The sequence below is a fragment of the Mastigoproctus giganteus genome, chromosome 8 (genome assembly GCF_048544385.1).
Source record: "Mastigoproctus giganteus isolate SK-2022 chromosome 8, ASM4854438v1, whole genome shotgun sequence".
Classification (NCBI taxonomy): Eukaryota; Metazoa; Arthropoda; class Arachnida; order Uropygi; family Thelyphonidae; genus Mastigoproctus; species Mastigoproctus giganteus.
In genome coordinates, this window is record NC_143582.1 from 173,451,389 (window position 1) to 173,475,356 (window position 23,968).

A 23,968-nucleotide genomic window follows, 5' to 3' on the forward strand; every position below is an offset into this window, starting at 1 on the left:
TTGAATCCACGAGTATTGCTACTCCTCCGTGAGCACTGTTAGTGCCAGCTCTGTCTTGTCTGAACATAGTATAATTTTTGATTTTGATTGAGATCTGAGGTGTAAAATTTGTTTCCTGCAAGCACATTGCAAGAGGTCTATAGTGGTAAATTAATTCATGGATATCATCAATGTTACTGCGAAGGCCTCTACAGTTCCATTGGATGATATGTTCCATTATTTGGATTTGTAAGAGGGAGATGAATCTGGCTGCTTTTTATAAGTGGGTTGTTTGTGACAATCTAGTTTAGATTTCTCTTTTCTGGGAAAGTTGGGGCATGCTGAATCATTGTTATCTTCCATTTCACCATCTGCATGTAATTCGAGAAGATCTTGTGTGTTCATATCATCAGTATCCATCCTTGTTGAGGGGGGTTGATTAACCTCAATAGGATCTGATTTTTGCAGTTTTTCTGTTACTTTACTGTGGGTTATGTTTTGATTTGGAACTGTGAGAGGTGTATTGATACTTTGATCTACTGTCTTTTTAGCTTAGATATAAACGGAGTTGATAGAACTGATCAAGCCCAGTCTGCGATCGATTTATCTGAAGAGAGTGATACTTCCGTCTGACATACTACTGATTGGTGAGAGTGGATAGCCAAGGCATAAGAGCTTTTCGGCATGATTAGTTTAATTTGTTTTCTAGCTTCTTGGTATGAGACTTTATTTTCAATCTTGTATTTTTGTATTTTCTTCCCTAGCTTCCAGAGATCACATTCTTTAGAGTATGCTGGATGGTTGCCCCTGCAATTAGGACACTGCGGAGTTCGTGCCTTGCATTCTAATGGGTAAGAGTTGTAGAGCCACAGTTTGGACATGTTGAAATGCCATGGCATGCTGTCTGGGAGTGACCAAATTTCTGGCATTTGTAACATCTTAGGGGATTTGGGACAAAAGGCCGAAAACGACAATTTAAGTAACCTGCTTTGACTGAAGTTGGTAGATTCGGTGTATTAAAGGTTAGAATTATGTTACGTGTTGGGACTAAGGTACCATCTTTTCGTATCACGATTCTTTTTGCTTGTGTTACATTTTGTTCCTTTAGTTCCTGTACTATTTCTTCTTCAGAAACGTTCAATAGATCCCACTCAGTGATCACTCCTTTGGACAAATTCAGGGTGTTATGTGGAGTGACCTGAATTGGAATTCCACTTAAAGTAGTGAGTCTTAATAACTGTTCAGTGTCTTGGGAGAGAAGTCTCTATTAGTAAGTCCCTGGATTGGAGACATTTCACCATTTTTGGTGATGCTGCTGCACGTTCCAGGCATCATTGTATGATGAAAGGGGAGAGCTTGCTAACAGGTTGTGCCGACAGAGAATGGATAATCAGGAAGGCTGGTGATTCCTGTCTGTCAGAGTCTTTTTTCATTCTCTTCAAGGTAGGGAAGTCATGGTCCATTTCACATTGAGCACTCTTGGGCTCTAGCCGAGGAAATTCATTGGTTTCCATTTTTGCTCCTTTTAGCCCCGAGGGTTGATTTATCTCCCACGTTACCAGCCCCACTGCTTGTTGTTTGTTTGGTTTTTAAGAGCATTAGCAACTAAGGCCATATTGCTAAGGGATATGCGGTGGTCATTCCCTGACCTTTCCGCATCCTCCGTATTTGGTGGTGACGGGCTCGAACCCCGGTCTAATCAAGAAGCGTGTGCTACGCACTGCTGCTCCTTCCCACCTGGCTACGGAGGCCCTCCAGCCCCACTGCGTGGAGGCAGGAGCGGTGCCACCAGTAACCAAGCGATAAGAAGTTAGTGGTTAGTGTTTTAGAAAAGTTAGTTATATACAAAGGGTACTAGGAAAGTTTTGCAATATGACGCAACAATGAATCACAGGAAGCTGCTTGTTGCTGCATGTTGAGACATGTTCATACGTGCATAGTAGCCGCCGCGCCAAGTCGATGGGCTCAGTTATTCATTAGTAGTGAGAGTGTAAAGTGCTTGCGATGGCATCGTGGTCACGAAATGAGATAAGGACAGTTTTGCGGTATAATTTCGTGCGTGGTTTAACCATAGACCAGTGCTTAGAAGAAATGACTCTTGCACTAGATGATGATTGTCCACATTGTACAACGATATTCAGGTGGTATAGAGAATTCCAAAGGGGAAATTTCACTTTGGAGGATTCTGAGAGGCCGGGAAGGCCACGAACCTCATTTACGGAGGAAAACGTTACTGCTGTGAGGAAAATGCTTGACGAAAACAGGCGAGTGACCTACCAACAGATAGAGGATACTTTGGGCCTAAATGCACCAGCAATTCGTTCGATTCTGCAAGGTCATTTGCACGTGAAGAAACTTTGTTCTCTCTGGGTGCTGCATCAACTGACTGAAGAGCAGATGACACGATGTGTGACTTGGTGCCGGGAGATGTTAAAAAAGTTTGATAAGGGACAATCTCGGTATGTGAACAACATCGTGACAGGTGACGAGACTTGGCTGTACTATTACGATCTGCCGACCAAGGCTCAAAACAAAGTTTGGGTCTTTGATGATGACGACACACCCGTAATTGTCAGAAAATCCCAATCTGTAAAGAAGAAAATGATAGCTGTATTTTTCAAATTGAGTGGAATTGTGGAACGTGTCGTTTTGGACACGCAGAAGACAGTCACAGCTAAGTGGTATACTGAACAATGCCTGCCTAAAGTCATTGGATCTATGAAGAACCTGCGGCCAAAGTCAAGAATGGCCACCTGGTACCTCCATCACGATAATGCTGCAGCTCGCCGCGCCAAAGCCTGCACCGAATATTTGACCACGACAGGACTGAAACTTCTCGAGCACCCTCCCTACAGTCCAGACCTTGCTCCCTGCGACTTTGCACTGTTCCCGCATGTGAAAATGAAGCTAAAAGGGAGGCGGTTTTCCAGTGATGAGGACCTTCTACGGGCTTGGGACAACGAGTGTGCTTTACTCCCTAGTGAAACTCGGCAGAACTGGTTTAAAGATTGGTTTCGGAGGATGGAGAGGTGTATTGAACGTAGAGGAAATTACTTTGAAAAAATTAAATAAACAAAGCTGTATTGCAAAACTCTCCTAGTACCCTTTGTATACAAAAGAAAGGTGTCTTTCATTTCTTATAGGAGGCTTCGTTCTTTATTTAAAAACAGCCAGAAAATAAATAACTTTGAAAGTAAAAAGGCTTTAGAAAATCTTTAACCACTTCTTTATAGAAAACATGCTTTGAAAATCGCTAGATCACTCACTTGGCACTCGGGGCCCTGTCAGACATGAAGTTCTCCGAGCGTTGCATACAGGTTGCAAGAAAGGCCTATGGTGTCCTATCGATAATTTATCGAACAATTGCTAGTAGAAATCAGGACATTATAATCCCATTATATAAGGCTATTGTTACACTACACTTGAAATACTGTGTTCAAGTATGGAGACAACACCTAAAGAAAGACATTGTTCTTCTTGAAAGGGTCCAAAGATGGGTAACTTGCCTGGTGAGATAGGCAAAAGGGCATCCATATGAGGAATGACTTTGAATATATGGGTTGCAGAATTTGGAAACTAGGCACCTTAGAGGAGACTTGATTGAGGTGTTTAAGGCTCTGAGAGGCATAAATAAAATGAATAAGGATGAAATTTTCACGGTTATAAATGATTCTAGAACTAGGGGCCATAATTTCAAGTTACGGGGGGGAGTTGTTTAGCCTGGACTGCAATAAGTTTTATTTTAGACAGTGAGTTATAAATTACTGGAACAAGTTACCTACATGGGTGGTAGAGGCTGATAGTCTAGGGAAATTCAAAGGTCAGCTGGATAATTACCTAAGGGAGGAGGGAAATGAATAGGTTGTCCATTTCCTTTTCTCTTATTAATTTTTATTATTATTTTATTTTAAATTTTTTTCTTATTATTAATTTGTTTTTATTCTTATTATTTTATTTTATTTGTATTTATTTATTTACTAATACTAAAATATGCTTTGTCAGCCTCTTTCTACCAGTAATTCTTGAACATCTTCAGTAACCATATCTCTTTTTTTTTTTTAGGAGTACCGGCGACTAAGTCCATGTTGCTCTGTGTATATTGTCTATAAATTGCTTGTGTTCTGAGGTCAATTTTCTGTTTTGCTGGATGAAAAACCAGAGTATCCGTGAGGAAAAAACCATGCTACCCTTGCCTGAAACCAATTAACTCAGCCACATTGTGAAAAAGACCATTCTACCAACTGAAGGCTTCAGTAGTCATATCATCAACAACTTCCACTCCTACCTTACCAAGGTAGGTGTCGACTTACCAAGTTCTACTATCGCACTGATTTCATTTTCTACCGGTTCTACATTTTTCCTGAATGAACTGACTTTGGTCATACATTTTTTCAACGTGCATTTAATGTTGACGGTTTTACTTCTTTGAGTAATAAAGCTAATACAGTCCACAATTGAAAGATGTTTCTATGCTTCCCTCACTTCAATAGATTCGGAATCAATTTTTTTTTAAATCTATTGTAATGATTTTCTGATGTAATGTGTTTTAAAGGTAGATATAATGCCTTGATCTATTAGCTAAATTAAAAAAGTTGTATTAGGTGGTAGGAACATTACTTCAAAGTTTGGATAATTTTAATTCTTTTGGATGGCTTGGCACATTATCTAATAGTAATAAAAATGAAATCTAGATTGTTCCACAAGTTCAACAGCACAGAACCTAACATGGGATTCCCCATTTTTTTTTTTTTGCATAATGACTAGCGAGTCAATAGCGAAGATTCAAAAAAAAGAATGGAAATGCTGAAAAATTACATCCAACATAATAGCAGGGTTTCCCCTGCACAAATGCTCAAAAATACAGTGTTATGTGAGGTTTTTTGCAATTCTCTAACCATGTTACATAAATACTGTACTGCGCGAGGATTTCCACAATTTATCAATTGTGTTAGAGTGAAACTGTGTTGTAGAAGTACCGTGTTATATCTGCAGGAAGAAATCTGCTAATACAAGTATTATTCTAAAAGTAATTTAACAAGGATCCTTCTGGAAGAACACTTATTCACAAGGATGCAAGTATTTGGCCACTGAAGGGAGTGTGAAAAATTTTGTAGCCTGAGTATGAAAGGGTAGTGATACAGTATTAAAAATTTCTGTACTTAATGTATAACATTTCAAATAGTAAGCCACCAGGTCCCATGCAGTTTCAATAATGTTTTTTTTTTTGGTTTTTTTTAATTACAAGTCCTGAAGTCAACAAAGTTGTGTGAATGAAGGAAAATAGACAAAATCAGTCACTGTGCAGTCATCCAATAATTGGGAAAACAATGGAATAATGTCAAAGGCAATTCAGGAGGATATAGTTACAAAGCTGGGGAAGGATACTCCTTCCTATTACTTGGTTAAGAAGTGAGCAGCAGAATTTAAATGAGGGCAGAAGAACCTGGAAGATAAACCACATTATGGAAGACCTGCAATGTCCATCACTCCAGAAGTTTTTGATAGTGTGCATGATCTGGTGAGGAGAGATCAACAAATGACAGTCCAATACATTTCCACCATCTTGGGAATCTTTATTACGTGTACCACATAATAAAGGAAACTAGGCAGATGGGCTGAGAATAGGACAAATGAGGTTTAACATCAATAAATGAAAAGTACTGTGTCTGGGTGGCAGTAAGCCAAGAATAATATACCAATTTAGTGGTACCACACTCAAGGCTGTGGAGAATGAAAAAGACCTAGCAGTAATTGTACAGTCTGACATGAAGTTCATTCTCTAAGCAGTGTAGACAGCACTGCTAGGATAGTGATAGTTCATGAAGTTCTTTCATTGATTTACAGGAACTTTGCCAGTAGGGACAAGGAGGTGATTATCTGATTATTTTGCTGTATAAGGCAACAGTTAGGCTGCATCTTCAGTAGTGTGCACAGATATGAATCTTTCAAATATATGCAGAGAAGAGCAACGATTAGCAAGGGCACAAAAGGGTACTCTTATTAAGGCTTCAGTTCTGCAAATTCCAGCATCTGAAAACTAGGCACACAGGAGACCTGACTGAAGTGTTTAAAGCTTTAATGAATCGAGTATACTAAATGCAGATGGCATCCTTACTCTTTCTTGGACAATACACACAAGGGGACATAAAATGAAAAGGATGATTACAGGACATATATGTGCAAATTTTATTTCGGCAAGAGAAAAACTATTGATTGGAACAAATTTCAATCATGTATCATGGAAGTGGGTAATTTGAATAAATTTAAAGAAGGATTAGACAAATTATTTGACAGGGATGAGCAAAGGATATAAATGGCCTCCCTCCCCCCCCAGCCTGATTCTGTATAAGCTTGCTTCCTTGCATCATACACTACTATTACTACTACTACTAGTACTATTACACAGATCAATTTTGTCACTGGGACAAAGGTGGTGGAGCCACACTTTATTAATTTGTTTATTAAAAGTCATGTTTTTTTAAATGTGATTGTATCTGAATACCTTTGATAGGTTGTGTATGTCCCCCCCCCCAAAAAAGCAACCACTATTGTGTGGCTTTTAGTCAAAAAATATTCTGATATTAATTAATTTACTCTTTACTTTACACATAACACTCACAGATAACGAGTGACATGAATGGCAGTTTTAGTATTATATTTGCATTGTTCTGCATATCAAGAGTAGACCACACTTTATTATAACTCAAAGTGACGGCAGTTCAAGGAAATTACAACTCACTCTCAATGCCAATGAATTAGACATTTATAAAAAGTTATAAAACAAGAATTAGATAGCTATTCTTTCTTTTACAACTTAAAAGATCTAAGAAATTAATTAACTGTTTTTTCTAAACTATATCTTACCAATGCTTCTTCTTTATTGACAGCAGAACGAGAATATTCTTTGATTACCTTCTTCACATAAAACATATCTGTTAAAAAAAAAAAAAAAAAAAAAAACGATGCAAAGCAGGAAATCAATTAAAACTGTAAACTTCACATATAAAATTAATCAACAATCATATAAAGAAATAAGATTTTACCATTTCTGTATTTCTGTTCCTCCAACCATTTTTTTTGTAATTCTCTTTGCAATGCCTCTTGACTTCCCCAAACTTCCATGGCCCTACACAATAAAATTTTCTTTCAATTCTGATGTCACATTAATTTAGTATAATAAGCCAAGCAAAATAAAATCCACAAATATTACAGTTAGTGTTCATGTGCAAATGCTGCTTAAGTAAATTTATTATCAAATAGAAAGGATGAGTGAGGAAGAGAAAAAGTCAGTTCTGTGATTTTGGAGCTGGATAGTGAATGGATGTTACCTGCCTAGTTGGACATGCTTGGAAGATAGCAGTAGAATTATAGATACCAAGTTGGAAGAACAGCGTTGTGGAAGAATCTACAGAAATAGCATTCAGAAGAAATTATGATAGTGAGTGGAAAGAGTTCGTAACTCAATTTATTAATCTATCTATCCTCTGTCGGAAGAGTCTAGAAGCTTTAGAGAAGTTTTCAAGGCACCATGCGGAAGAACCATATTCTATAGTAGGCAGATTTAGAGATTTGTAGAGATAAAATTCTTTATTCTTCATTCCATCTTAAAAGCCAGTCATTAAGTACGTTCTTTTTAAGGGATGACCTCAGAAGACAAATTGGAGTTTAAATTTAATTTTTAATCAACATGGGCACTCAAATCTTCCATGCTTCATGAAGACCTTAGTTGGAAAGCATGCAGTTGGAGGAGGTAAAAAAAAAACCTAATATATTGTCTCTCATGGTGTGTCATTTGTATTTTGGACTTTGGTACAGAGGATGAGTATTTTAAACAGTAGCAAAAGTAACCACTGTCACAATACAAATATATATAACTTACTGCATCACATCACATCACATATTGTTTAGAATATGCATAAACTGGATAGATCCTCCATGTGAATCTGCAAAGTATTATACAAGGCTAATATATTGGAGAGAGAGAGAGAGAGAGAGAGAGAGCATAGCATTATAAGAGCCAAATATATAAGATGATATATTGACCCAGCATTTATAGATCAAGGTAGGCAGAATATCAAGTTTCACCAAACTTTCATGTATGGGATTAACAAAAATAAAAAAAATTGTAATTATAATAAAGAAGATGAAGTAATGCAGCCTAGCTTTTAAAATACAAAGGGTACTAGGAAAGTTTTGCAATACAGCTTTGTTTATTTAATTTTTTCAAAGTAATTTCCTCTACATTCAATACACCTCTCCATCCTCCGAAACCAATCTTTAAACCAGTTCTGCCGAGTTTCACTAGGGAGTAAAGCACACTCGTTGTCCCAAGCCCGTAGAAGGTCCTCATCACTGGAAAACCGCCTCCCTTTTAGCTTCATTTTCACATGCGGGAACAGTGCAAAGTCGCAGGGAGCAAGGTCTGGACTGTAGGGAGGGTGCTCGAGAAGTTTCAGTCCTGTCGTGGTCAAATATTCGGTGCAGGCTTTGGCGCGGCGAGCTGCAGCATTATCGTGATGGAGGTACCAGGTGGCCATTCTTGACTTTGGCCGCAGGTTCTTCATAGATCCAATGACTTTAAGCAGGCATTGTTCAGTATACCACTTAGCTGTGACTGTCTTCTGCGTGTCCAAAACGACACGTTCCACAATTCCACTCGATTTGAAAAATACAGCTATCATTTTCTTCTTTACAGATCGGGATTTTCTGACAATTACGGGTGTGTCGTCATCATCAAAGACCCAAACTTTGTTTTGAGCCTTGGTCGGCAGATCGTAATAGTACAGCCAAGTCTCGTCACCTGTCACGATGTTCACATACCGAGATTGTCCCTTATCAAACTTTTTTAACATCTCCCGGCACCAAGTCACACGTCGTGTCATCTGCTCTTCAGTCAGTTGATGTGGCACCCAGAGAGAACAAAGTTTCTTCACGTGCAAATGATCTTGCAGAATCGAACGAATTGCTGGTGCATTTAGGCCCAAAGTATCCTCTATCTGTTGGTAGGTCACTCGCCTGTTTTCGTCAAGCATTTTCCTCACAGCAGTAACGTTTCCCTCCGTAACTGACGTTCGTAGCCTTCCCGGCCTCTCAGAATCCTCCAGAGTGAAATTTCCCCTTTGGAATTCTCTATACCACCTGAATATCGTTGTACGATGTGGACAATCATCATCTAGTGCAAGAGTCATTTCTTCTAAGCACTGGTCTATGGTTAAACCACGCACGAAATTATACCGCAAAACTGTCCTTATCTCATTTCGTGACCACGACGCCATCGCAAGCACTTTACACTCTCACTACTAATGAATAACTGAGCCCATCGACTTGGCGCGGCGGCTACTATGCACGTATGAACATGTCTCAACATGCAGCAACAAGCAGCTTCCTGTGATTCATTGTTGCATCATATTGCAAAACTTTCCTAGTACCCTTTGTATGAGGTCTGTTCAAAAAGTATCTGGACTACTATGATATAATGAAAATAAGAATATTTAGGGGTGGGCAGTTTAATACTGTTTACAATAATGTCCTTCTGCAGCAATGAACTAAGTCCAATGATTTTTGTAAGCATCTATTCTTGGAAGCATCTATGGCAAGTCATTTCAAAACTGATAAAAGAGGAGCCATTGTTTGAATGTCACCAAATTGACATCCATTTAGGGTACTTTCAGTCTATGAAAAAAAAAAAAAAAAAAAAAAAACCAATAAGATGTATAGAGCCTACTTATGATGAATACTATACTTGACTGATTCCATTTGGGAAAAAAATCTTTACAAGTATTGTAAAGATTATTGTAAAGATGAGCGCAAAGGTAAATTACTGTGGAAAAGTAACTGGTCTTTGGAGTTCCACTTTTCTAGTCTTTTTCTTCAAACTGCATCACAAAGGCATCTCAGAACTTCAATGTAGAATTTTTTTATTAATTGTTTGCCCCTCTGGAACATATTTGTGGTGGACAAATCTCCTCATAATCAAAAAATGCTAGCAACATGGCCTCTGTTTTGTCGCACATTTGTCATGCTTTTTTTGGGTTGGGAGAAAAAAAAAGTCCTACTAGTGAACTGACGTTTGGTTCTGGAATTATGCCCATAAATCTGTTTCATCTCCAGTTACAATTCATTTCAAAAATTGAATTGTAACTGATCAAAAATAAATAGTTCATATTCAAACTAATCATAAACAACTTACTGGTGATGTTCTTCTGTTAATAGCCATAGTATGAACTTTGCAGAAATGCACCCACATTCAAAGTATTCATTAAAATGGAATGACATGATCCAGCAGAGATATACAAGTTTCTTCAGCTATTTCAGACACAGTTAATCTTCAGCTGTTTCATACTAAAGTATTTTGTTGACGTCGAGGGCAGTCTGCATCGCAGATCCCTTTCAACGGGCTCCTCGTGTCCAGCCCACTGCAATCCCCACATGCCATTTTAAGAAGATTAAATGTTTCACAAATGGTTTATCTGATTTTAAAGCAAAAGTTAACATATACTTATCGTTTAGTGCACTCTAACATTTTAAACATGATGAGATGTGAAATCATATCTTTATTATCAATCAGCTGACAGTAGCAGACTGTTGTAAGAAAGCAAACAGCTTACTGCATGGAGGTAAGGATAAGATATGTCTAAACACATTATGCTTTGCCACAGTGTGCTCTACTGTCTCAACCTTGAACAAAGAGCATAATCCAGATACTTTCTGAACAGACCTCATAAGTAAAAGTGTATCATGACAAACAATTACCTTCAGTGTCCTAGAACTTCAAATGTAAATAAGTTAGGTTCAAATTATATTTTAAATTTAGCAAAGATCAAGATAGCAATATATATTGTCAACTTTTCGTATTCCCATGATTTAAAATATATACTACAGATATACACTGAGTGATCACTGAATTATGACCACCCCTACATATTGACCTACGTAGCATAGATAAGGTGTCAGTGGTTCAGCAGGTAGTGAAATTCTGAGCATGATGGGTAAAAGGAAGGATTTATCGGACTTTGATAAAGGACAGATTGTGGGTGCTTTATGAGCTGGTGCCTCGATTTCCCAAACGGCTGAAATGGTGGAGTGTTCGAGAGCCGCCGTAGTTAAAGTGTACCAGGACTGGTGTCAAAATGGTCAAACAACGACCTGACGGCAAAACTGCAAAGGTCAGCGAAAGGTTGATGTTAGAGGTGAGCGCTGGATCCGATGACTTGTACAGGCAAACTCTTGTACAGGCATTGAAGAGTTGACTACCCAATACAACATGGGCCAACCCAAAACAATATCTGGCACGACCATGTGTCACACGTATGGGCTATACCAGCAGACGACCTCTACGCCATCCTCTCCTAGCCAAGGTTCATAAAAGACTTGCCCGGTGCAAAGAGCATGCAAGTTGGATGTTAGAAGACTGAAAGAAGGTGTGCTGTTCAGATGAGTCACATTATTTACTCTACATGGTAGATGGTTGCATATGGATTTGGCATCAACAACGAGGCTCTTGATCCATCATGCATGGTATCAAAAATGCCGGTGGAGGTCGTATAGTGTGGGGCATGTTTCACTGGCAGGAACTTGGACCCCTGGTGCATGTGGAACAACGTATCCGCTATTGTCAACTGCTTGTTGACTGTGTACACTCCACTATGTTACACTTTTTCCTGAATGGAGATGGTGTCTTCTAAGATGACAATGCATCGAGCCATTAGGCACTTGTTGGACCGATGGCTCGGTGCATGGAAGTTCTGACTTCCAGCATATAAATTGACCTCTGAACTCCTCTGATATCGATCCCATAGAGCATAGAGCACTTGTGGGACACTATGAAAATGAATATCAGGCATCTGGATACAACAATCAGCTCCATACCTGCATTGCTGACCACATTACACATAGCTTGGTTGGCCATACCTCCCAAATGCTTCCGACATATTGTTGGATCAATGCCACGTTGGATAGCTGCTGTACTGAGGGCAAAAGGATGACCTACGAAGTATTAGGTAGGTGATCATAATTCAGTGATCACTCAGTGTTTATAACATTAATAGAAAAAACACATTATTCGTTTAAAAAAATTACCTGCTTTCAACATCTCTACGCAAAAATACTGTAATTGGAGGGGCATCTTCAAAAGGGCTTCTCCTTGATATTTTTCTTAATCCTTCCAAATCACTGAGAAAAGAAAATAGCAATTATATTTTACTGATAAGCTAGGGTGATAATAACCTATTTACTAAGAAGCTATTCAGGGGAGGATCTTTTTCTAAAAAGTCTCCTAAATAGTTAATACAGTGGGTTCCTCCATTAACAATATTTTGGTTTACGATGCCTTTTGCGATATACCCCATGCATTTCACTAATGCTGAAATGCCTCAATTGACGATGCTGGTACAAATAACATTTGGGCATCATTTATGGCCAAGAGAAGTGAATGTAAGCCATGCGGTCAACATATTTAGCCACTCAAAGCACTCTAAAGTCATGCAGTCACATTTATCACAGCTTGGAGTCCATCTCTCTCTCTCTCTCTCTCTCTCTCTCTCTCTCTCTCTTTTTACACTCTGATTTTCATAAATTGTGTTTTACTAAATTAAATCAATGGCCATGGCCCCAAAACTGAATGTGAAAGAAAAGTAAAGCAGGAAATCAATTTCTATGCAAACAAAGCAAGGAAATACAAAAACTATGTTAAAGTAAGTGCAATTATAAGTGAATATGGCCTCACACAACCCACGACTTCAACAATCATTAAACAAAGGATGCCTTTAACACAATGAAAGTGAAGGATATTTCTGCCAATTTTCAAAGGAAGGGAATTAATTGTAGAAATGGGGAAACTACTGATGATGTCAGTTTGTGAAAAACAAATGAAAGATAAATCTGAAAGTGCTCAATTTAGTTATGATAGGACTAAAGACATTTAAGATGACTTAAAACATGATGCTCCTCAATCATCTCATTCTATTTTGATGACTTTAAAGTTAGTAAAGGATTGTTTTAGAATTTCAAAAAAGAGTTGTGAAGTTAAAAGTGTAGCGAGGTATCTTGAAGCTGCAAATGCACATAGAGGCAGCAGACAAATTTAAGGCTGAGTTTTGTGAGTTGATTAAAGAGAAAGGATATCTTCCTCACCAAATATTCAATGTGGATGAGCCTGGCATTTTTTGGAATAAGATGCCAAAGAGAACCTACATAACTAAGGATGATGTTGTTGTTATTTTTGGTTTTCAGGAGCATTAGCAACTAAGGCCATATTGCTCCGGGAATATGCGGTGGTCATTCCCTGACCTTTCCACATCCTCCGTATTTGGCGGTCATGGGCTCGAACTCCGGTCTAATCAAGAAGCGTGTGCTATGCACTGCTGCTCCTGCCCACCTGACTGCGGAGGCGCCATAACTAAGGATGAAGTTACTTTGCCAGGGAATAAGATTATTAACATGTTGACTGCCAAGGCTTATTTGGGTAAACTGATCTCCAACACCAATTTGAGTTAAGCATGTTAAATTATTCAAAACCGAAATTATAATATATATTCATCACCAAAACTCATAAAAAAAAGCTTATTGTTGCAAAAAAAAGCATCGTTACGGATTAAATCAGACGTGTTGTAACTTGCAGAATTCTCTGTATATGAATTTGTGCTGTGCATAAATCTGCTGCAGTGACACAGACTTTGCTGTGTACGTTGTATTTAGTGCTTTGTTATGTACTAAAAAAAACCTAAAACATGGATAAGAAAAGACCACTGACCGAAGAAGAGCTTCAGCTCTATGTTAATATGAGTGACTTGGAATTTGAAGAGCTTTTTGATGAGTCGTACGTTCCTGGTTCATAGATCGATCGGATCAAATGCTCTTGTATTATTCAGCAGGAAAACAATCAGATGTCCGAAAAAAAACTGCATTACACATTATAGAAATATATATGCATAACGCATACACCCTTTTCCGTCAAGTTATGGGTTTCTCTGAATTTCGGACATTTTATGGTGGAACCGGTAATTTGACGGAAAGTTACATTGAATCTTTGATTGGAGAAAAAATTCTAAACATTCCAAAGATTAGGTCTGAACATAAAATTCATTATTTAGTATTCCAGTTGGCTATACCAACTGAAAAAAAAACCACGCCTGACTAAGCCACGTTGAGTATGTACAAGAAATAAAAAATGCCACGGAACATGCTATTATTGTCCAGTGCACTAAGAGAAGCTAGCTCTTGGTGTGAAGAAAATATTTATTTGTGAATAAATTCTAATTTCTGATGCCGTGGTTGATTTTTCATTCTTATCCCAGAAGCCAACTATCCATCAACTGCACATATTTGTTACGAATATACGCGTAGCTGCACCTGAAAGTGAAGTCTGAAAGTTAACTTGTAGTCGGTGTCCTGGGCCAGATTGCCAAGTACAAATTAACTCGAAGTCGGCATTCAATGTGTTAAGGATACGGGTTAACCTTATTTTTTTGGCACAAATATTTCTAGTAACTTTAAAGCCAATAACTTTTTTTTTTTTTTTTATGAAAACCCCAAACATGAGAGGTATTAGAACCTATAGTACTTAGTACCGTGCATGGGTCAGAGGTTGAGAAGATGAAAGGAGATATTTGTTGACATTAGACTTGAATTTCTGTAGATTTTAATTTTCAGGAAATACATATTAAGGAAGGATGTTCCAGAATACGGCAGTTGAATGAATAAACAAGGACGATGAAAAGTTGGTTCTGTGAGTTTGAAGTTGTACAGTAAATGGATGTTGGCAGCACATGTTCCAACTGTTTTGAAAGAGAGAGCGGGAATTATAGAAGCCAATTCAAAAAAACAGTGCCCATGGAAGTATCTGTAGAAAAGGAATGCAGCAGAAACAGTACGTCTATGAGACAGAGAATGGAGAGAGACTGTGTTAGAGATGAGTCATTAATTAACCTAATTATCCTCTTCTGAATGGAATCTAGAAGCCTGAGAGAGGTTTTGGGGGCATCGCCCCAGATGTGGGAACAATATTCCATGGTAAGGTGAATTTGAGATTTGTACAGAGTGAACAGCTGTTTGGAAGAAAGGTAATGCCAAGAACAAAAGAGAAAACCAAGTTTTTTAGATGCAGAGGAAGCAATATTTGTAATGTGCTTGTGCCAAGAGAGAGAGATTAGAAGTCAGTGTAATCCCCAAAAGAGATATATCACCTTGCCTAGAAATCAGAGTGTCACCAAAGATAAGCATAGGAGCAGAAGATTCCTTTTTGTGAGATATAAGACAGGACTGAGTCTGAAGGATTGAAATAAACTAAGTTCTTTGCCCCACTGGAGAATTACCTGAAGATCAGCATTTAAGGAATTGGTGGTGGATATTCAAGAAGTTGAAGCTGATTGAGGCAGGGCAAGGTTTCTCAAACTGGAAAGTGCAATACAATGTGCTATCATCACCAAAACTATGGATAAGATTTCTGATCAATGGAAGGTCATTAATATACAGGAGGTAAAGAGTGGGGAAAAGGACTGAACTTTGGGGGACATCAGCATTAGTGGAGAAGTTAGAAGACAGAGAACCATCTACCATCACCCTCAGTGAGTGGATAACCAATTAGAAAAAACAGTTGGCAAAACATAAGATGGAAGCTTCTTTAGAAGACCTTTATTGCCAAACATGATCAAAAGCCTTTGAGATGTCAAGAGAAACTGCTTGTGTTTCACCGAACTTTTCCATTGAATATGTCCATAAATGGGTAACAAAAGCCAGAATATTACCAGTGGATTGACACTGACAGAATCCATTGATCAGATGGAAGGTTTCAAGATAGTTTAAGAGTTGGTTGTTAATTCATTTCTCCATTACTTTAGAAAGAGTAGAGGCAATTGCAATGGGACAATAATTGGATTGGAGGGATTTCTCACCCTTTTTAGGAACTGGCTAGATTTGAGCAAATTTCCAAGCAAAAGGAAAAACACCTTTGGAATAAGAAAGTGAAAAAAGGCGGCAAAGAACAGGTGTAAGTTCCGGAGCACAGGTTTTGAGAACAAATAGAGAAATAGCATCAGGACCTGGGGCTTTCTTAGTATCAAGATTCGTCAAAATCCTTCTGACATCCTTTTAACAGAAGACCACAGGAGGAAATGAATGGAGTGTGTTGGGAATGGTGGCAGGTGTTTTACCAAGATCATTAATACACGAGTTGGAAAAAAATAGGATGCTAGCAGATCAGCTTTATCCTTGGCTAAAGTGACAATAGAACCATCTGGTTTTGACAGAGAAAGGAGCAGAGATAGGCAAAAGTTGCAGCCAATAGCTTTGGCAAGAGAACAGAATGATCGGCTACCATTAGGGCAAGAAGCAAATTTTCTACTCTTAGCCTGTTCAAAATTTAGTTTGGACTGATTAATAACTGCTTTACAACTGTTACAAGCTTTGGTGTAGACAGAAAATTAAACTGAAGAATTGGAAACAAGCCAATTACGATATGCAACATTCTTCTTTTGAACAGTCTTAGCACATTTATTGGAAAACCAAGGTTTAGATAGAGGATGAGATTTTAAAGTGGAGTGTAAAATAAAGGATTCCATTCCTATAAGAATAATTTCACTGATACAATCTGAGCAAATGTGGACATCAGAAGTTTTGAAACAGTAATCCAACTGAGGAAAAGAAATCTCGCAGGTCATCCCATTTTGCATTCTTGTAATGCCAAACAACACAAGGTTGGGAATAGCCATAAGATAAAGGCTCCATTGGAGAAGAGACAATCCCCAAGTTGTGATTTGAGGTGCCTAAAGGACCACTCACTTCGACCGTGTATTTAGGAGGGTTGTTTGTGAGAAAAAGATCAAGTGTGTTGGCTGTATGGTTAGGATTGTCTCGACCAGCTAGGTCTGTGTGACTAGAAAACAGACGCCAGCTGGAGTTGTGAACGTTAAAATCACCAAGGAAAATTACCTCACTGTTAGGAAAGTTGGACTGGAGAAAGTCAAGTTGCAAAGAGAGGAAGTCGAAGAGCTCCAAGTGATAAGTGGAGTTGGGAGAATGGTAGAGACAACAGATAAATTTGACACAAGGAGGTAGAGAGATTTTAAGCCAGAGAAGATCGAAAAGAGGAGATTCCAAATTACCAAGTCTTTGACAGGGAATATCAAAACGGACATATGCACAAGTACCACCCCTTTGAGGCAAAAGGAATTATACAGCAAATAATTTGGGCAACTGAGATGAGCAGTGGTTGAATCAACCACTAACTGAGATTCTGTTAGAAAAAGTACATGGGCTTTGGCAGACTGTAAGTGGAAATGGACATCAATGAGATTAGAACTGAGGCCATTTATATTTGTGAAATGAACTAGGAAGTATTTGGGAAGTTTAGAGCTTTTTGCAGATAAGTTTGCTTTATTAGTTTGACAATTCATGGTGTATTCAATAGTAATAAAAAGTGGGGGGGAGACATGCTGTCTGAAGTAATTAAATTTTTGGATATGGCGTACACGTGGTAAGAATATACCCAGATCCTTGACATAATGTGTCCTCAACAATGCCTCCCACATACACACTACTTGGACTCTCTCCAGTCACTATCTGGCAGAGGTAGAGGTAGCAAGATTATACATTAGCTGATCCAGAAGCCTCCTAGAGAGTTATCAATAGATGATTCAGTCCAGTGTACTAACTAGCGGCCGCCCTGGGAACACCATTTTAGAGCTGTACCCTCAAAATGTAAGGCAGTTTGGATCTTGCCATGGTCATCATAACCTCAAAAGACCCATCTCTTCCATCATACTGCATGATGGAAGAGATGGGGAAGGGTTGACGGGAACTTAACTCTGGAGACTAAACATGGGTTCCACCACTTCAAGCCTCCAATAAGCAAAGTGGTGGTATTGCACCAGTTGATGAGAGTCATCCACCACCTAGTATTGCCTGGTAACACAGAGGGGGCGGCATTCCTCTGGGTGGTGTGGATACCCCTGCTTACTTTGGTTCACACCTGGGTGGTCACCCACAGTGTGCTTGCGCATGGGGGGGTTATACCGAGGATTACTAACAGTTCCACCATCGTGAAGGTCCAAGCAGAGGATTTGGCTGTCACAGACCATCCGAACTTCGCCGAAATTGGGTCCACTTGACTTGAGTGTCACCCGAATATCAGTTCCATCAGCGTTTTAGACTCCCAGGTAGCAAGCACAGCTCGTCTGGCATATCTGAGAGAATGTCTGCAACAGTCTCAAGGACCATACTGCATAAAAACTCTGAAAATCCCAGAGCATTCAAGCAAAAAAAGGTTAAAAGGTTATCATTAGTAAATTTGGCAACTGATGAAGTCCAACCAGAAAGCATGGATGACAAGACAGCTATTTACTGAAGGAGCAGTTGAAATTTTTTGTACTGCTGTGAATAAGTACCCCATCACTAACAAGCTAGCACTCAAGATGTTGCCATTTTTGGACAATAGAAAAGAAGTGGTGTTGGCCAGCCAACATCACTTCTTTGATATTTTGGATGAACAAGTGACAACCAACTTCAAGAGGCTCTACATGAATGTGTTTATGAAATGCCATGCAGTAATATTAAAAGGTGATGGCATGGCACTGAAGCATTTTGGAACATCCTGGAGGCTGTAAGAAACACTTGCAGCAAGGTAAGAAGTCTTAATTTGCTGCCTGAATGCTGCTCAGAAACTTCTGTGGCCTGCCATCCAGTAAGACATTGAGAAATTGTCTCCCTTATAGTCAAGGAAGATGTTGAAGGCCTGATTCAGTCTTATGAAAGGGAAATCACCACTGAAGACCTGAAACAATTGTAATCTATGATAGAACATGACAGTGAGGAAGAGGAAAGAGAGCAGGATGACCATATGACAACTGCAGAGGTCAAGGAAAATTAAGTATTAATGGAACCAGGCGAAGAGATTTGGCTGCAAATATCTCTCCACAAGGCAAACAGAGCTTAAGAACTGCCAATATGAAGACACTGCTATGCCCTACCTCAAGAAGCTGTTATTATAAACAGAATTACAAAGGCTGCAACAGAGACAACAACGATAGCTTTTTTTTTTTCCCTAGGAAGAGGTGCCAAGGCTGGTATTAGTAACAGATGACTTCAACTACACCTGAACCTCCAGAAGTTATTATGGAAGAAGCCTTTCCTTTCAAAAATCAAGTTTCTGTAATCTTAATTTCTCCATCAACTCCCTTTGGCAGCCACCTTTTTAGCTAAAGGTAAGAACTGTTTTGTAAATTTACTGTATAAAGTCATTGTAAATGTTGGGCATAGCCTCATTCTGCAAACTGCTATAGTAAACTGGATTTGCTACTTAGTGCATCAAATCTCATATTGTGGAGGCATTTTGCCATGAGTTGCCTTGGTATTTCACTACTCTAAATAAAAGGCACTGCTACTGCCCAGACCTGGATTTCAACTCTGAGTGGAGTCTCATTTATGTGCAGGTAGGCACTGTGAGGATCTCAGCAACTAAGTGACAATATATATTCATAATACATGAAATGGTGCAGAAAGTAGAGTAGACAAGGCTAAGTCTAGAGCAAAGCCTCAAACTATGAAAGCTATACAAAGTCTTGTACATGTCAGGCATAGCTTCTTTCTGTACATCACTATGAGCAAACTGGTTTTGCTACTTAGTCCAGCTCACATATTGTGGATATAACTCATCACTGGGCTGTTCAGGTCTTCACAGTGCCTACCTACCCACCAATGCAGACTCCACTCAGAGTCAAAATTTAGGTCTAGGTAGTGGCATACACTTTAAATAAAAGCAATAGATAAGGCACACATTATACACAGTTTTTAATAGTACACATTTTCAAGATAAAAAATTTTTATTTAAACGCAAAATTCTTGAATATAATATATAATTGTAAGTTAATTGATTACTTTTGTGCACATCCACAACAATAATTTTATTCAATTTCATAATAATGAAAATATATAACCATATTGCTTTGAATTAAATTTTGTTTTAATATTTCTTAAACAAAAAAAAATTACACATCAAAATTCTCAGTTTTGTTTCTTAATTTAAATCAATATTATTCATTACATCAAGAAATGAATCTGGCAAAATATTTTTAGGATTATTTTCACTTTCGTCAGGCAAAGAGCCACATCAGTCATGGTCATTACTGTATGAACAAATATCTGATACTCGGAATCCAATCCTGATATACTTAGGAGTTATTTCAGCCCAAATATTAAGCACCCACTTGCAAACTTCAGTATAAGATGCTTGTTGCATCCTACTGGCCTTTGTATAGCTATGCAATCCATCAACTAAATTTTCCCAATACTTTCTTATTTTTGACTTAAAAGAATTGTTCACTGAAATATCCAGTGGTAAGAGTTGTTGTTGTCAGGCCTCCTGGAATAATTCCTAACTTAGTGTGTTTCTTCACTTCCTGCTTAGATTCATTAGCAATGTGAGATCAAGCTGAATCCATTATAAGTAAAGATTTTGGTCTGAAGAAAGAGCCTCTCCTTTTCCCCAAATCTCTCTTAGCCATGTCTTAAGTGTTTCAGAATTCATCCATCCCTTAAGTTTAACACAAACATCATCATCATTTGGAAATTTCTTCCATGGAGAAGCCATTTTAACTATATTTCCCACTAGCCTGCAGACATAAACCAAGTTACATTTGGTTTATGGGAATTTTACAAACAAAATTTAAAAGTTAAATGTATATTTCAGATAAAAGTATCTATCATAAAAGAATTCATTGTTATACATATGGCTAGAGTGTTTCACAAATATCAATATTTAGTTCTTTTAGAATCATACATATATATATATATAGTCACTGATTAAATTTAGACATAAGTCAGTTCTCTTACACTTTGCACTGTTTCACAAATATGGGACTGATCCAAACCACAGTTTATATGTGTGTGTGCACGCATGCATGTGTATATATGTATGTGTATCACAAACCAAAAAAAAAAAAAAAAAAACAGTATTTTAATTAGGGCAAGGAATAACAATAGTATTAGTGGAACAGAAAATTAAACCTTAATACTATTCTATTCTTATTCCATGTCTTAGTTAAAATACCATTTTTTTCCAGTTATACCCTAGTGATATTTAATTTCTTTTGCTTTATGTGATACAATACCTGCTTAATTTTTTTCTATTGTTTCCTAAATTCCACTGTTTTACATTAAGATTATTACTAAATATAATACACTCTTATACCATGTGAAACTAATAATATAGATTATTAAACTATTTGTCTAAACTACTATAAATTAAGGTAATGTTTCAGGTATCTTACCGATACCCATCATCAGACTGTGCTGTTGGGGGAACAAAAATAGAAATGGTTACAAATTTGAATACAATTACCAATATTACAATTACAATTTGCAAATAAACAATTCTAAGTTTGGATTATTGTTACAATATAACCAGATATTAAATTAAGTAAATACAAAGAGATTAAATTCTTACCTGCTGTCAGCAGGTAAGACTCTTCTTGCCGATGCACCCAGAAATCTGATGTGCATACAAGCAAGAGGCCTGCCAGCAATTAACTGCTAAGGAGCCATTGCTATTACACTATAATCAACTTAACTCATCAAGCAGGTGAATGAGGCTCGGACAGAGCCCTGCATATATCACAGCCATTTCTTGAACATAAATATTCATAGAAATAATAGTCCTCAAATGGTGATTCGAATACATTTAAGCAAAACTATGACATTCATCTTGGTAATAATACAATTTCTTTTATCTGCTGCCAAACTAGCCAGAAACAATGGCATTATAAAAAGTCTTTTTTAGAGCAAATATAAGCCATAATATTCTATAGCAGAAAAAATAAAATGTAATTTGTGATTTTTGACCACTTTTTTCTCTATTACATTTTTATTTCTGCTATAGAATAGTATGGCTCATTCTTGCCCTAAAAAATTTTATAATGACACTGTTTCTGAGCAGTGAAATAGATGGCAAATAGTGCAAAAAAAAAAAAAACACTGAAAAATTTTTTATTCATTTTTTTTTTGTTTTACTGGCTTGTCTGTAGGAAGGGATTTTTTGAGGGAGTGTAAGAGATGAAGCCTTCTAAAAATAAAATGGGATAATGTTGCAAAAAAAATTCTTAAAAATATCATATGGCAGTTATGAACACTTTTACAGTGTCGATAGTACAATAACAAATACAAAACAAAATACAAAAAATCCATAAACAGCCACATTATAAATGTCTATACAGTTAAGCTCATTTTCATAAAATTTTTGCTACTACTGATCAACAAGAATAAACTAATTGTGAAATATTTACTTCTGGCTTTGCTACAACACTTTGAAAGTGTTGGTATAAAACTTGCCAAAACAGATTTGCATATTTTTTAAAAATCAAAAAGTATTAAGAAAATATTTTATTATTAGTCTATATAGTATTGTTGACCAACAAGAAAATATCCTATATGCTTATTTATGAAATTTTTTATATAAGCACCTACTTAACAATTCAGTCATTTGATTACAATAATCCTTAAAAGTAATCCTTAAAAGAAGTAAATCAAATTTTTTGTTACATATCAACTTTTCTACATGAAGTACAAATTCTTTACTAGTCAAAATCAAATTATAGAAGAATTAACAAATTAATCTTATATTAAAATTTATGATTTAACAACTCTACCATATTTAATAATCATGACTGTTATATACATATTTTATATTTTGTGCTTATTTTATAAATGAATAAATACATAATAATAGGATGCTATTACTTACACAGGTTTCAATAGGTATTCATTCATAGCTCTAGTAGGAGTCATGAAGTTTCTTTCTGTGTAAGATTGAGAAAAATCTATTTTCTTCCTTTCTGCTCGTTTTTTTGCTTTCGCTAAAATAAAAATTGAAAGTGTTTCAAAACTGGAAATATTCAAAGTTGTCACAAAATAATCATTTTACAGTTACTTACATCTGCTCATTCATGTGCGTATGTGTGTTACCAGACTCTCATAGAAAAAACAATATTTTTCACATATCTGAAAGAGTTACTATTTCATGGCATCTCCTTCAAAGTCAGTTAAACCAGAAGCATTTCTGGAATCTGTTTCATCATCTTTCACAATAATCCTTTTAATTTGTTGGCTCTCTAAAATGCAATTAAATCTCCTTCCTTTGGGTTTAAAATTTTTGTTTCAGAAACAAAAATAAAACATACAGAGCTAGATAAGTGCAAAAGGTGGAGGACCAGAGGCAAGTTGTCCATGGCCAAAATTTTCTGCCCAGAGAGTGGGTGCACATGTTTATTTGATTTGTCAGGATGCTGTTGTTATTTGGTTTTTTAGGAGCATTAGCAACTAAGGCCATATTGCTCCGGGGATATGTGGTGGTCATACCCCGACCTTTCCACATCCTCCGTATTTGGTGGTCACAGGCTCGAACCCCGGTCTAATCAAGAAGCGTATGCAACGCACTGCTGCTCCTGTCCACCTGGCTACAGAGGCGCCATATTGTCAGGATGCACCAGCATGCCATTTTACTTAACATTTGGAACTGAAAGCCTCCAGTAAAGACTATAATGAACCTTTTGTAAAAGTGCTGATTAATATTGACATTGCTGAATAAATTCATGGAGTTATGATCCCACTTATATCAAAATCACAATTAATGATCTCTTGACATTCAAGTAAACCCATTAGGTCTTACTAAGAATGGAGATGAAGGGCTCTTCCACTGAGAAGACTTCTGTTTTGTTTTCCAATCATACCCACAAACTCATGTTGCATCTGTGAAAACCTTTGAAAGGAAGGTTGGATCAACATGAACACGATACCTGAAAATCATGATACATACCGATGTGCTTGCTGCTTTGGATCATCAGTTAGTACAGGTGGCACAAATTTTGCTGTGATCTATTGCATTCATTTTTTCCAACAAAATACATTGGCAGGTTCCACAGTAAAGTCTCAGTTGTTTCACCAAGTCATGGATTTGTTGAAAGAAAAAAAAAAATTAAAAAATTAATTTTGTTTTGTCCTTTAA

The 23,968-nt window shown here is 37.3% G+C and overlaps 1 protein-coding gene across 1 annotated transcript in view; it reads right to left on the reverse strand.

The window, feature by feature from the left end:
- Positions 1 to 23,968, reverse strand: part of ZnT49B (solute carrier family 30 member 9) — a 168,165-nt gene that overhangs the window by 116,408 nt on the left and 27,789 nt on the right. Inside the window, exons 4-7 of the mRNA XM_090379907.1 lie at positions 22,709 to 22,820; positions 12,058 to 12,150; positions 7,023 to 7,105; positions 6,844 to 6,911 (exon numbers count right to left, since the gene is read on the reverse strand). Of these exons, the coding sequence (XP_090236033.1) occupies positions 6,844 to 6,911; positions 7,023 to 7,105; positions 12,058 to 12,150; positions 22,709 to 22,820 (356 nt within the window). The remainder of the gene's footprint in view (positions 1 to 6,843; positions 6,912 to 7,022; positions 7,106 to 12,057; positions 12,151 to 22,708; positions 22,821 to 23,968) is intronic.